The sequence below is a fragment of the Chamaea fasciata genome, unplaced genomic scaffold (assembly GCF_029207755.1).
Source record: "Chamaea fasciata isolate MVZ Bird 193981 ecotype frontalis unplaced genomic scaffold, bChaFas1.0.hap1 SCAF_2, whole genome shotgun sequence".
Classification (NCBI taxonomy): Eukaryota; Metazoa; Chordata; class Aves; order Passeriformes; family Sylviidae; genus Chamaea; species Chamaea fasciata.
Window position 1 is genome coordinate 59,836,473 of NW_027094087.1, and position 14,791 is coordinate 59,851,263.

General features: G+C 34.9%; 1 protein-coding gene across 1 annotated transcript in view; it reads right to left on the minus strand.

Moving 5' to 3' along the window:
• Positions 1 to 14,791, minus strand: part of DIAPH3 (diaphanous related formin 3) — a 208,593-nt gene that overhangs the window by 146,194 nt on the left and 47,608 nt on the right. Inside the window, exons 16-17 of the mRNA XM_066176252.1 lie at positions 13,312 to 13,647; positions 12,241 to 12,355 (exon numbers count right to left, since the gene is read on the minus strand). Coding sequence (XP_066032349.1) covers positions 12,241 to 12,355; positions 13,312 to 13,647 — 451 coding nt within the window. The remainder of the gene's footprint in view (positions 1 to 12,240; positions 12,356 to 13,311; positions 13,648 to 14,791) is intronic.

Here is a 14,791-nt window from a genome sequence, read left to right on the forward strand (position 1 = left end):
AAATGTTCTGTTAAAAACTCTTTCTAATATGAAAGAGAAATATGAAAAATATGACACAAATAAGAATCAATGAAGCAACTGGATTCTGGATTACAAGACATCAAGTGCTATTTCACTGAAAATAAATTTTGCAGGAAATAACATTGACTTACTTTTCCAAAAAGTGCAAAATAGTTTTCTAGTTAAAACTATGGCCGTGCATCTTCCAATTACAGGATCACATTTCTTCTGCATTATTACAGAGGTACAATGCACATTACTTCCAACATTTGTATTTCTTAGGCTTTTCTCTCCTCTTACACCAAACCTGTAATAGCTATTCAGTAATACAGATCATTTACTGTACTATGAGACACTCTTGTGGTACATTAAGGAATGAAGTGATGAGCCAATCAAAACCAGAACAATTCAAACTTAGAAAGCATCCATGGCAAGCAAGCTTTAAGAATATTCACCATTTTAGAATATTTTATTAAAAAGCAAGCAGGAGGGATCTGCAGCATTCATTCTCACTGAAATGCTGTTCTATCTGACACACCACTTGGCAGAAGCTAAACAACAGAAATGCTGGAATTGCAAGTGAATTCTTGTTTTTGTTGGCTGGAGAACACATTAATATCTCATCACACTATAAAAGTGAATGTAACTTCATATTATCTTTTTTTAAAGATGAAATGTATTTCTGCAACAAAAGTAGATATTTGATAATCTAATGTATCTACCTAACTTGAAATATCAGACAAATATACAGTAAATACAGTTTTAGGCTAATTCTAATTCACATGTATTTAAACCTCTGTCCAGAAAGCTTCTCTTTCCTCCAGTAATTCAGGCAAACAAAATCTGTATAATTAAAAATACTTGAATTCCTTCTCCTCTAAGTCTGTCCTAGAGTTCTATGAGACTGAAGATGATATAGTCTCTGTTACAGAGATTCTGCATAATTAGTCTAGTATGCAGAAATGGTTACTGCACACATCTTTTATGAAGAAAAATATAATTTATCATATGAGAACATTAATAGTAGTAGTTTTTTACTATGTCATCACAGATCTTTGCACTAGCAACAATTTTTTAAGTACTGCAAAAAGACAAAAAGGGAAAAATAATTTGCACCAGTTGGAGTTTTTTCGTATTGTTTAGTTAGCATCTCCTAATGCTGCAGAATAGGATTTCATCCCTCTCTTCCTGTTACATTCATGTATGCATAATAGTTGACTACCTAGTCATTAGACCTTGCAGACTTTTGAGGAATTAGTCTAATCTTAGATGCATAAAAATTACTTAGGAGTTCCACTAGTAACAACATGCTCGTTCTATTTGGCCTAAATATCATTATATGTAAATGTGGTTCCTGCAGCAGAATTATAATTTGATAAAATCTATATGATTTCCCTCCCCCTCAAAAGGTGGAATACAAATATTATCCTACGTACACAGAAAACTTCAGCAGGTGATCAAAGAATAAGCCTTAGCTTCAGAGTCTGGAGTGCCATAAGTACCAAGAGCTATACAGACAGTCCAGACCAAAAATCAAGAGTGGTACAAATGAAAAATTTGATATTATTTTTTAAGAAAGTTAAGCATAACACAATTTACATTTCATCCTAAAGGTAAACATGAGTTCTAGCAAAATGAACCACATTATTTTCTTGACAAATCAGAGGCATGTTAGCCCCTTCACAAGGAATGCTTTGTCCTTAATTTCTCCTATTCTTTTCATACGGACTTATTTTTGCCACTATAGTTTCAGGAGGGCTTTATATAGTTCCAAATATGTTTCCTACTTTGAGTTTTGGTCTATACTCCCAGGCTCTCAGCAACAGAAACCTGGAGATCAGAACTGAGTATTTCCAGTGCATATGAGTATCCTGTTCTCAAAAACTTATTTCTGTTGAAGTGGTTGAGATTCTTTCTGTTTATTATAAAGCACTCATCTGCACAGCTCAGCTTACGTCAGCATTTGTCCGGACTCAATCACTACCTCTTCCTTATTCTGCTGAATAAGGAAGAATCCCAGGTACATTCTGAGTCAACTGCTAGCAGCAAATGGATTCTATCTTCCCGTTTTTAAGGTTTGAACAAGTTCATTTATCACTACTGATTCTCTTCTATAGAGCATTAAAACAGCAGTTCACAGAACAGTAGTTCACACTACTAGATTAGTACTGAAAATAAACTTTCTCTTTTGGCTTTTTACAGTTAAGGTGATCTAACCTGGCTTGCTTTTAGCTACAATTATCCATGTTTGTTTCTTTTCACAACACCATTACAGATCTGCTGAGTTACAGATGCCAGGATTTTTGCTGCAATGTGCAACTATGCCATGAATCCCAGTTTCTCTTCATGCATTCCAACTACGGCTACCTTCCATTCTGACAGCTTTGGTAGCAGCCTTTATTCAAACAATCTTGCTGAACATTTATTTGATTTTTTTAATCCTCCCCACTATTTCAAATACATGACCCAGTATTTCTCAAGATCCTCCACTGAAATGCCAGCAACAAAAACCAACATTCTGTTTCATATATATCAAGTACATTGTAGCCAAATTTCAAGTACACCAAACAGTCTAGGAACAGCAAAGATAAGCAGTCACCATAAGAAGGCTCTTTCTAACTTCTTATCCTTGCCAGCTATACATATGCATTTACAATCTTAGAAAAAGGCATTTCTATATCAAAGGGCAAGTCAGATTGCACAGCAGGAAACATTTAGTCTTTACAACTGTTAAGCTGAGTAATACAGCACATGAAATTTCTAAGTTCTAACTCAACTGATGTTAGAGGTAAGGTTGAAAAAGAACTATCTTGTGAGTTAAAAAGAAGAGTTCCACTAACTTGTAAAAATAGGAAGAGTGGAGCAGTAAAGCCGTAAAACAGAAATACGAAGTTGTTAAAAGCGACAGGATATGCTGTCCATGGCCTCATTCTCTTAAATTTTAAATGACATTGAATGCAACAAACTCGTCCTGAAGAAGAATGTATCTGAAAACACAACTTTTTCACTGTAAATATTCAACTATTGTGCCAGCGAACAACTACAACAGTGCAAACACATCCTGCCCTATTACAAAGGTTTTCAGAATGTGGAACTAGATTATATCCTATGTAAGTGAATATTTTGTTAAAGCTCTGATTTAAACTGCCCAAAAAATCCTATGATTTCATACCAAATAAATTCTCTCAAGTCTTACATAACCTTCAGAACCTGATTGCTCTTAATGGGGGCCATATCAGCTACAGGACTTTCCAAAAGGGCTTCATAATGATGTTTATTTCATAAAAAATATTGAAAGAGCCCTGTTAAAATATCTGTCAGCAAACTATCATGACAAGATAGAGACTGGAAAAGTCTATTTAGAATGAGGAAAATGTATGAGAAATCTACCATGTTGAGGTCATGCATAGAACAGCAGCCCAAAATGGAAGCGTCTTTCACAAAAATTCATATCAAGTACTCATCTAACTGTTTATTAAAGAACTCACCTTAATTAAGAAAATAAATTATGCATTAGATAAGGCCACGTCATATCTACACAGTACATAGTGGAGAGCATGTAATCTTAGTGGGTAAGGAAAGAAAATGTCTATAGCCACTTTTTACATATGAGTAACTTGAAATATTGTTCCAGCTGAACCTGATCAAATGCAAACAGAACCAAAGACTCTGCCAAGTAAAATACTGCTCAAGTCTGCATGGCATACCACTACCCGAGTACTGTCTAACAGCTGCCTAATTGGACATCACTGCTCCATTAACGCATAATCTCCTTGAATTTTTTTTTGTTGTTTTTGTTTTTCAAAATGAATTGTCCTTGAAATGAATTTCTTTTGAAACAAGCCATTCACTGAGAAACTAAATTATAGATTTTCTAAAGGACAAAAACTAGTGCTCATGCAAATTTAAATGCTAATAATTTTCATCAACAGTGACTTTGAAGGTTTGCCAAATAAGGTATTTTAAACATTTCTTGCATGTAAATTATTTTTCTCAGTTCACAATGAAAAAAGTCTGCAATAAAAGCAATGCTGTAATGAAGATTTTATTATACTCAAATATAGTGTTACTTTTAGCCAGATATAAATGCTTGCAACATTAGATTGGAAATTCATCAGAAGCACTTAGTGCATAAACATGTGGCAAAACCAAATAGGAGGTAAAAAGCTATGAAAATAGGTTTGTACCAGATGTAGAGTTTTATACCTCCTGTGTGATACAAACACTAGCAAATTAATTAATGCAGAATCTTCACCAGTATAGTGACAATTATATTGAAGATCTTAAAGTGAGTATTTTCCATTAAATAAACAAAATTATTAGACTGAGCAGGGGCACTGGGATGACTTCCCGTAACTTGCATTTTAGGTTCCAAACTTGTTTTTTCTATTGTGTTGGTATTTATAGTTTGGGCCTTATGAAAGTGAGTAGACATTTTTGACCTCTGTTACATGGAAATGGCATCTTCCTCCTCTAAGATCTTACTTGTTCACACTATGGAAACATTTTCTAGTAGAAATCAATAAAGGAACACTTTTTTTGCTTCTAAAACATGAAGCCTTCAAATGCTTTTCCCACCACAGTGTTGGGAAATGGGAGTGGAGTGCTTTTGTTACCCTGAATATACTGTCATATTTTCATCAAACATGAAGTGACTGCAGACTGATATTGTATTTTGTGTGGAAATCAACTATCTAAAAAAAGAGAATCAATTGTTTGAAAGAAAATGGTAAAGGTGAACTAAAGGAACTACTCTGTCCAGGCATTTCACTGAGGAGAAAAGGCGAGCACTCAACTCAATCTGGTTTGAAGCTGACAGGAAATAACAGTCTGTGTGTCAAGGTAAGAAACAGTCATTTAATAACAGCACATACTACAACTCTGTCAAAAAGAAAATAAAAAGGTAAAATAAATTAAAATTGAGGTGTAGTTAGTACTGTGCTTAAGCAGATGCTTACAAATGCTGTAACAAACTTTTCAATAATAGTTTTTCACTATCTGACAAAGTAGTTCCTAACCGAAAATACAAATCAAAGTACCTTATATAATAAAAAGTTTTTATAATCCTATTTATAACATCTTCTGACTCACTTTTTTTCCAGTCCTACCAGAAGAATGATCTGTTACTCATGATTCTGACATAGATTAGGACACTGATGACACAGTCATTCAATAATTAATTAATTCAAGAGAGAATTCATCCTACGAAATGGTCAGAGGAGGAGAATAAAGAGAAAAAATGGGAAAACATGCCACAACTTTAGCTACCAAAAAATCCAACTACCAGGAAAAAAAAAAAAAAAAAGCAGCTATTGTCAGGCCATTTAACCACTGTTATGCTAATGTATGCTAATTTTTTTCAGATTTTTTATTTTTTGTTTGCCACACATTCATGGAGTTATCTGGATATCAAAGTCAGGTTTTAGGGGTTATTCACGTCCCACTTCTTTAAATACATTTAACAGTCTGAACAACTAAATGTTTTTCCTATCCATGTCAGGACATCAGAAAAAATAAATTAAGTTGAATTAATTTTCCCTAAATTGGGTCTGTTTTGTTGTGACAGTAACTGGTAAGTGATCTCCCTGCTTTTAATTCAACACACAAGATTTCCTATTTTATCAGAGAGCAGTTGGGTGGGCATCTGGCAGCCAGCCAAGCTCAATGCACCACAGAAGTATATTCACTCACTGATCCTTATACATCAATCTCTATAAAACAAGTATGATCTGAAACAAATATTTAAAAAGGATAAGAGCAGATATCATTCTATTTGCTAAGAATATAATCAACTAATCTGGTTACTACCAAACAACACTAAATATACCATCTACTCTCTCCATGTGAAGATGATACACTCAAGTTGCAACATACCACTAACATTTCAATGCTTTATTTGCTGTTCCTTGAAAATGCTCATAGCTTTCTCCTGTCTTCTTCAGAAAGAAACAGTTTTTCCTTATTCCATGTTACATGCACAGATCTTTTTGAATAATTGTGCTTTCAGGGCAGTTAGGATGATATTGAAAGGCAGCCAAACAAATGGATAGCAGGCTTTATTTACTTCTACTTGTACAGTTGCACTAAAAGGTAACTCAGGTTACTCAGTGCTGTATTACAGCAGAAGTTAGTAAACAATATTGTTGGCAGTCTTACAGGTTTGTAAGAGTAAGATTCTACAAGAAGTACAGTGGAGCTACCTCTGATAAATCGTCTGGAGGAGGAGGAAAATATGAGGTTAGTGGGCTCCACCTAATCTTTCAGGTGGATGACAGCATGTTCTCTTGCTTATGCAAGGTAGGCTGTGGCCTCTTAAACACAGCACTAAACTGAATTACATTGCTAATTTGATCTTCTCGGTAGCATTTACTCTCTTTTCTGATTTAAAATATTTGAGACTTAATTGGCACTATAGCACCTTAGGTCTTGATTTTTCTTACAGAATATACAGGGGAGAAAAAAAATTAGAACTATATTGACCTTTTCAAATCAAGTGCCAACAGAGATAGTACTCCCACAGAAGTGCTTTATTTCTGAATAATCAAGTCTGTCAGGAGCTCTGGTGTGATGGGATCAGACACTGCCATTTCCAATAAGATTAGGATGAAAATCTGTCCTACTTGATAAAAAAAAAAATAGAGAGAGATCATGCAATCTTTCTCTCTCAAGTGTACTAGATTATTTCTCTTTGATATCCAGAAAAGAAGAGAACATTTCTAATTTTTTCATGCCATCTCCCACTAGCTGCAGTTATCTGCATATTGATAAAAATAATGAAGAATTTACAAGTGAGTTTTTTATGTTTGATGTGCAATTTCTAATCCTCATTTGGACTTTATCACTTTAAACAATAAGAGTCTTTGAATCAAGTCAAATCAACTTATTGGCAGGATATTTACAAATACAGCACATTAATTATAAAGCACAGATTTAATGAAACCACTAGTTTTCTTATATTTTGGACACATGAGATGTGCAAATTGTCATTTTGGACTGAAATGCCTCAAGATTTCTTTTTCAGTTATAGGTTGCCTTCTTGTGTACTCTATACAACCTCCTAAGTCCTGGAATCACCTTGGCAAACCACTTCAAGCACCCAAAGGCTTACTGTAAACAATATATAGCTGGTTCTTTCCTGTTATCCTGAACACATATCCCACATTGTGCCTAACCACTACAGTCTCACTAGATTAATTACACTTACTCACAGACTTCAGCAACTTACTGCTATAACCTTCTCCACACCAGTACTCCTCCAAGTAACTCCACAAACCCAGTGTTTGTATATTAAAATTTACCTTATTTCAGTATTGTAAGTCTTAAACATAGTAGTTTGAAGCTACTCCAAGCAACCTGACACTCATATCAATGATTAAAAAACAAGAACTGCAATAACAGAGGTTCCTAGAAAAGACATTATGCCAGCCTTACCACGTCTTATAATCCATTCTCCTCACTTACCAAAAGAAAAGTTTCTTCATACAGATATAACCTTTCCTACTTCTTTTAGACCATTTATCCTCAAATTTTTCTAATGTTTTTCGAACCTAGTGAATTCTTGAAGTTGTCTTCAAGTGATCCCACCAATTCCTTAGCTAGCTTCATTTACAAAAAATTAAATACACATTTCAAAAGTAGCGGAAGGGTCCTTTGCAAGAAATTCAACATTCAAAATGAGTATGTGAAGAACATCCTTTCTATATTTATCTAGATACATTTAATGAGTTTTCCCTTTATCTTCACACGTTACATTTTTAATGTTTTTTTCTTGTAATACTAGCTTGAACTTCCCTATCAAGACACATGCAGGTTTTTTACCCCATAGCTTTAGCTACTGGCAATTTTTCTGTATTACAACACAAAGTTTACTCAAATCTTGGATATAGTTAAATCTCCCACTTTATTATCACAAAATATTCAGTTTCTCTAATCTTAACATTTTCTCATCATATACATGTTGTGATTCAAGAGCTAATAATACAATATAGTATTATTAGAAGGAATTTCTGCTCAGGTTTTGCACAGGAGGTTTCTTTTTCCCCACAAGATTTTCATGATTCTAGAGATCATTCTATCTTTTTTGCTGAGTGTCACTCCCCTGCCTGTATATCTAACAATTCCAGCAAAGTTAGCAGCATGTTGGCTTTACAGACCTATGGTCATTCTTCCATCAGGCTCCCTGTGCATTACAAAGCAGTTGATACTCAATAATGAGCATTTGTGTTTGTTCATCTTATCTTAGGATTAAATAATATGTAAGCTCCAGCTCTGCTATTCAGTATTTCATGTATCAATTAACTTTAAGTCTTATATTCAGTTAATCAGTCTCCAAAAATTATAGTAAGACATTCCTTTAAAACCATTGTTGCTGGAAAGGCTTGACACAGATTTTCTTCATTGGTCTGAGATCATGAGGATAACCCTGGGTTGGTAATTCTTAAACTCTTGATATTTAATTTCTTTTATTTTCATATCTCTTCTAACCACCCTTTATACAGACCCTTCTTTCTGCCTTTAAAATGTATCAGATAACCAAAGATCACCCATGCAAACCATTCACATTCATCACCTTATTTTCAGAACTTGTCAATTATTTTTCTTTCCCGCCAGCCAGTGAGTAGTCATGGAACTGTCAGAGGCACACAAAACCAACTCTACTCAGGTAACCAACTCACAACAAAAACCAGTGGCCAAAACAAAAGCACAATAAGGGAAACCACTGACAATCCAGTGACATTTCACAGGTTATGGGCTCACTGTATCAGTCAGGGATATCACCACGACATGGATAGGAACAACGACCTTAAAGCACACACTCATGCACTGACACACACAGAGGCCTCTCGCTCAGGCTTTTATGACAAAGGAGTTGGTTTGCCACTATGCCCTTGACTAAATTCTAATCAATGCAAAAAATCACATTTCATTTTCAGTAAGTTGCTACCAGAATACCATCAAAAACTGATGCTCAGTGTTTATCTCAAGCTTTTAGAGTTATGAAACATGCTGCGTTCACAAAATAATTCAACTTTTGAAAAGAAATAAAACCAGCTCTAAAACACACAAAAGAAAATATTCTGTATCATCCATAGTCTGTGTGGACTTTCCATTATCACCATCAGCAAGCAGCACAGTGAAAACATTTCCTCCAGTAAAGTACCAAGACTGCTGCCAGCAGCAAGACAAAGTGGTTATTTCCCTCTACTCCCCTTCTCAGGGAGATACTTCCCCACTCTCAGGGAGAAGTATCTAGAGTATTTGTATGGGTTTCTCTACTTCAAAAAAAACATAGGTACCTTGGAATAAGTACAAGAGAAAATCATCAATATGATTAGAGGGCTGAAACAGACAGATGCAGACAGAAAAGTTGAAAAATTTGTCAGTCTTTTGGATAATAAAGGACAAGGGAAAACTTACTGTTGCCTCAAATGACCTGACAGAAGGCTGGAAATAAGAGGGAACCAGAATTCTCGGAGGTGCACAAGCAAGAGAAAATAGGCACAAGTTTCAACAAATGATATCTCAAAAGATATTAAAAAAAAATCACCACAATTACAAACATGGCTGTCCATCCCTTCATCTCCATCTTGAAAAATACCTCAAACTCAGCTGGAGAAAGTTCTGAGCAACTTGAACTAGACTGGTCGCTTAACAAAAAGCTGTTGGACTTCCAGATGACCTCCAGGGGTTTCTTCTGTGGCTCATGTCTGAAATATCTCTGGATATACTCAACAAAGGTTTCCTACAGTCTGAAGCTAGGCCCTCTTTTACATCTTTATCCTTGCAATAGTTTTTCTTTCATACCTCCACAACATCTTCAGTTTTTCAATTGCTTCAATGCCCCTTCACAATCAACATATTTTCTAACTCCTACACAAACATCTGCTGAATCTTCAAATCTATTCTATACTGTTCTGTAATCTTTTTTCTAATGAAAATTCCTCAGTGGATTATTTACATAGACATAAGATTTCCTTTTCTAGATCAACACTGATATGCTTTCGGCATATTAGCTGGCAAAATGCACCTACTGAATATTTGAGTACCTCAATTTGATTTTACTTAATAATAATAAAATTCACTTAAAGCATCATTGAACATACTGATCCCCACTTCCTCTACCAGATACCTCTTATGCAAAGATTTTAATGAAACTAGTGCATAAGCCACCCTTCAGCAGAGTGGAAACCAGCTCCTTCTTTGTATGTGATCATTTGGCTACAGAATCATTTTCAATTTCTCATCTTTCTGGTATTAGACATAAAGCTTTAGAAACAGTCAAGGACTGTTCCCAATTTGAGTGCAGTGAATAGCTTGCTGATTCTACTTAGGAGAGCCTGGTGCTAAATCTCCTCAAGTGAAGAAGACTGTATATCGCTAATTTCTTTGGTAAGTTTTGTTATAATCAATAAACTAAGTATAAGCTACAAAGAAGTATCCCTTCTCTCCACGGTCATGAGAACAGAAGCAGTTGCTTTGCTGCCCTCTGTACTGGAATTCATGCTGTCAGCAAGAGACCTTGAGATCTGGTCCTGCCTACTAACACACTTCGGCATTCCTTTAAAGTTCTGTAAACCAATCACTTGAACAAAGATTAGATTTTTCATGAAACATGAAATAGTTCCATGTTGCTCTTTAAATACCTACTTGCTGTTCTAAATAAAATCTTTAGTGTCTCCATTTCCCCTGAAAAATTAAGATGATGGCACACTTATATCACCCATGTGGGATGAGAGAGATTTCAAAACTTAAAAATAAAAAAACCATTCAGCAGTAAGCCTCACCTGTAAAAAAGAAATAAATTTGTCCATCGGGACCACAGTCTTTAAATTGCTACACACACACACACACGTTTGGTACAAAAGTGTACTTCACCAACTTTCCAACTGTAGATCCAGTAACTCTCTTCTATTGGGTTTTGTCAAAACAATGCATTCAGTCTATTCAGTTAAATATTGAGGGATATTAATCTTGTTAGCTCTAATGTTCTTGCTGTCTGTGGAGACTCACAATCCTCTTCTGAGCCATTAACATGTTTGGTCTGAACATCATCTTGTCTCCCAAATTTTACTGTTTAATTACACAGAGGAAAGTATTTCCTCTCATGGCTTTTAAAACTTCCAACCTATTAATTCAGGGAACAGTCTTGGGAATACTCCTAACATTATAAAGGCACCATAATTAGCTTCCAGACTTATTTTAATAGATTCAAGCAAACATATCTATGGTGAGGTTTTTTTTGCCTTTTTATGTTTGTACAACATTCTTAAGTATCAGCAGCAACAAGCTATAATACTTAAAACAGTAGAAACACTGCAAATGCATAAAAATCATGCTTTGACAAGAGTGGAATAAAGTTCTTGATTATGGTTAAAAAAATATTAGATAATATACACCAAAGCATACCCAAAAAAAGGAGAAATTTGAGAATAGAATGCTGTTCTATTAATAAAAATATCAAAATAGAATTTTTAAAACAAAGTAAAAAGACAATAACCCCTGTTCAATATGCAAGGAAATGAAACATTACAGCCCTTTGGCTGCTCTTACGTACTACAGCTCTGATACCAAAAAAACACAGGAGGAAAAAAAAAGTGTCATGAAGTAACAGGCATTTTATACAGGGGAGAGATAACCTAAACTACTACTAAAATGACTTACTTCCATGGAAAGGAGAAAAGTTTCAAAGCCAGGAATACTGTCAAATATTTTGTTCCTTCACAGTGCTTTAAAAGCTAAAGAAGCTAAGCAAATATCAAAGGAGATCTATGTTCCTACAGGTTTTTCAGGAAGCAAAAAAAAAACCACTGAAAGACTATAGTCAATCATGGATCCAACACACATTAATTATCATATCAATTCTGAGGTTCATCACCTTCACAAGTCACCTTCTGGGCTCCAGATTAGACTTCAGTAATTTATGGAAGTATTCTGACAAAATTTTATATTTTTTTTTTAAATGGGATAAATAAAATCTGTATTATCCAGAAAATTTTCTTGGTTTTTTTTTTTTGTGAGGTTTTCCTACAGGTCACACAATTTTTGTCATGCTTAAGTAAAATAGTTCAATATTACTACTTTAAGCAGTCTAGGATTTTCAGACATTTTTCTTCATACATCCCACTTAGAAACAAGAACATTAATGTTATATTCTGAGGATTTTTTTCATATATTTATTTAAGTCCCAAGAATGTTAAAGGTATCTCCAAAATCTGAAAATTAAATCCATCAGCTCCTTACCCCTTTTTTGACAGCAAAACGTAAGTTCCAATTTGCAAAGCATGTCAGCATTCTCATACTTGTCTTCTTCTGCCTTAACCCAAAAACAGGATTCTGTCATCTCCTGAGGCCTGATCTAAAAGCAAGAAACAAAACAAATTTTATTAATTATTTTGATACTATGCAGAAACTGTAAAGTCTAAAGCACATTAAAGAGCTCTGTAAAATGTGAACTTTTTAGTACACCACTCATCTTTAGAGTTGTTAATATATTACTCGTTAAAAATAACTCTTAATATAAGTGGGTTTGGAAAAAACTGATTATAACAATGCAGACAACACACTCTGTTATCCAAGATCTAAAGGGAGCAAATTAGCTTTGGTCTAGATGTAAAACTTGGGCAAACTTCAAATAATCTCTGAACACAGTTGGTTTAGCTAGATACTAAGTACCTTACTTTTCAGAATGTAGCTTTGATTACTTCATTATTAAAATTAAAATATATCTCTTTACTGACTTATTTTGGTCTAAATAAATATAGTTTCCAAACTCAGTAGACTGGTATACTTAACCTTGTCACAATGGAGAAGCAGAAAATAACAAAACCAAAACCAACCAAACCTCAAATACATTTTGTCAGACATTGATTTATGTAAGTACATTTATACTGCAGACAAAAGGAGAGACCTGCACTCCTCTCCAGTCCAGGCTAGATAGATTCAGGACGCTTGTTTGCAAACTGTATAGCTATCAGTATAGTGCAGCGACTGATCCAACATAAGGAGTCTGCTGAAAAACAAGGCATAATAGGACTCAGGCAGCATAAGAAGCATCCTGCCATCAAGGCTGTTTTATTCTAGACCAGAACTGACTTTTCCAGGCATCTCATAAAGTCAACATACACTTGCCCAGATGATTCATGGGTTAATGAAACAGTTTTCATAAAACAATGAAAAGTTAAGACAGAAAGTATTCATATCTTACATAATTTTAACTAATGTATAAATTGCTTATCTAGTCTTCTGACAATCTATTTTCCTCAAGTTCAATGTCAGATTTTACAACAAGTATTTGTCATTAATCAACACTACCTTAGACCAGTTGAGTCTTTTCATGGTAACTTCAGGTTTGAATTCTTTTTTAGGCTTCATTCCAAATGGCAAAGCACATGAAGGCGGGGACCACTGCATTGCAGGCAGGCCTGGTAGAGGCGGTGGTGGAGGAGCACCACCAAAACCCCAAGGAGTTCCCGAGCTGTTCAGAAGTGGTGGAGGAGGAGGGGGAGGCGGTGGTGGCGGAATTGCTCCATTAGAAGGCAGTGGTGGAGGAGGAGGGAGTGGAAATTGATGTGGTCCTGCACCTTCCAGTGGAACACCAGATGCATCTCCATGAGTTGATGGCAGAAAAGCAGGTGGCACAGGGCCATACTGAAAAGGAAAATATTCTTACTCAGTTTCACAGTTTTATCAACAAAATGCTATAACAATCATAGTTTATAGATTAAATCCAGAAAGCCAGTTGAAAGTCAATGCCATTTGTCTTGTACAGAACAGTCAAATGAGAATGATAACAAGCCCAACGTTTCATGATCAGAAGTGTCAATATTTGAAGCGGACAGTCAGACCTCGGGGTGCACACCAAAAAAGACAATTGAAATGGTGTTTCCCACTTTTCGTATTTTCGTATTTCATGACCATGAGCTAAGAAGAGTATGATAGATACCCAGAGATCTTACCTAGACTACCATGGTTTAGTTCAAATTCAAAAAAACAAGTAACATCCTATTCTCTGTTGTTTTCATCCTACAGATGAGAGACAAACATTCCAAGTACATAACAGCAACATCTGAAGAGATAAATAATTCTCTTGAAAAACAGGTATCTTCCAGTGTAGGAGCATACTCATTCTACAGAATTGAAAACGTGAAGGAATAATGAAAAAATATCCTACCAAAAAATAAACTTTCCTTACACACCAGCTTCTTATTGCATACAGAAATGACATCTATATTATATCAAAATAGGATTAGGACTTCAGCAAGCCTAATAAAATTACTTCTACTACTTGAAGAAATTCTATCATAGGCCGGCAAACGTAAATAAGAAAGTGTCTGACAAACACAACAAAATAAGTATTTATCTACTGGTGATAGCACTAATTACCTTTTCAACTAACTATGAGCTGAAACTGATTATTTTAGAAAATAAAGGAGAATACAATAGGCAAAAGATTTAAAATTTCTAACAGGAAAGAGCTGAATATCACTAAATACAAATAAATGCATGCACAACAGCAGGATAATGTTTTGAATTTCTGAACATAAGTATTGTTTACACTGACAAATAGACACTGAACAGTTGGGCTCTAGAATTGATGGAAACACATCAATACATGCCAAATGCAAGAACAGAGTAAAGGAATGAGACCAGGGGAAAAAATAGTCATTAGAGGTAGAAGTCAACATGCTAAGTAGCAACTGATGCCATATGGAAGCCAAAGTTTCGTCTTTAAACAGATTTAAAAGTACTAAGTTGCAGTAATCAGTTACCTGACATTTACAAAACTTTTCAT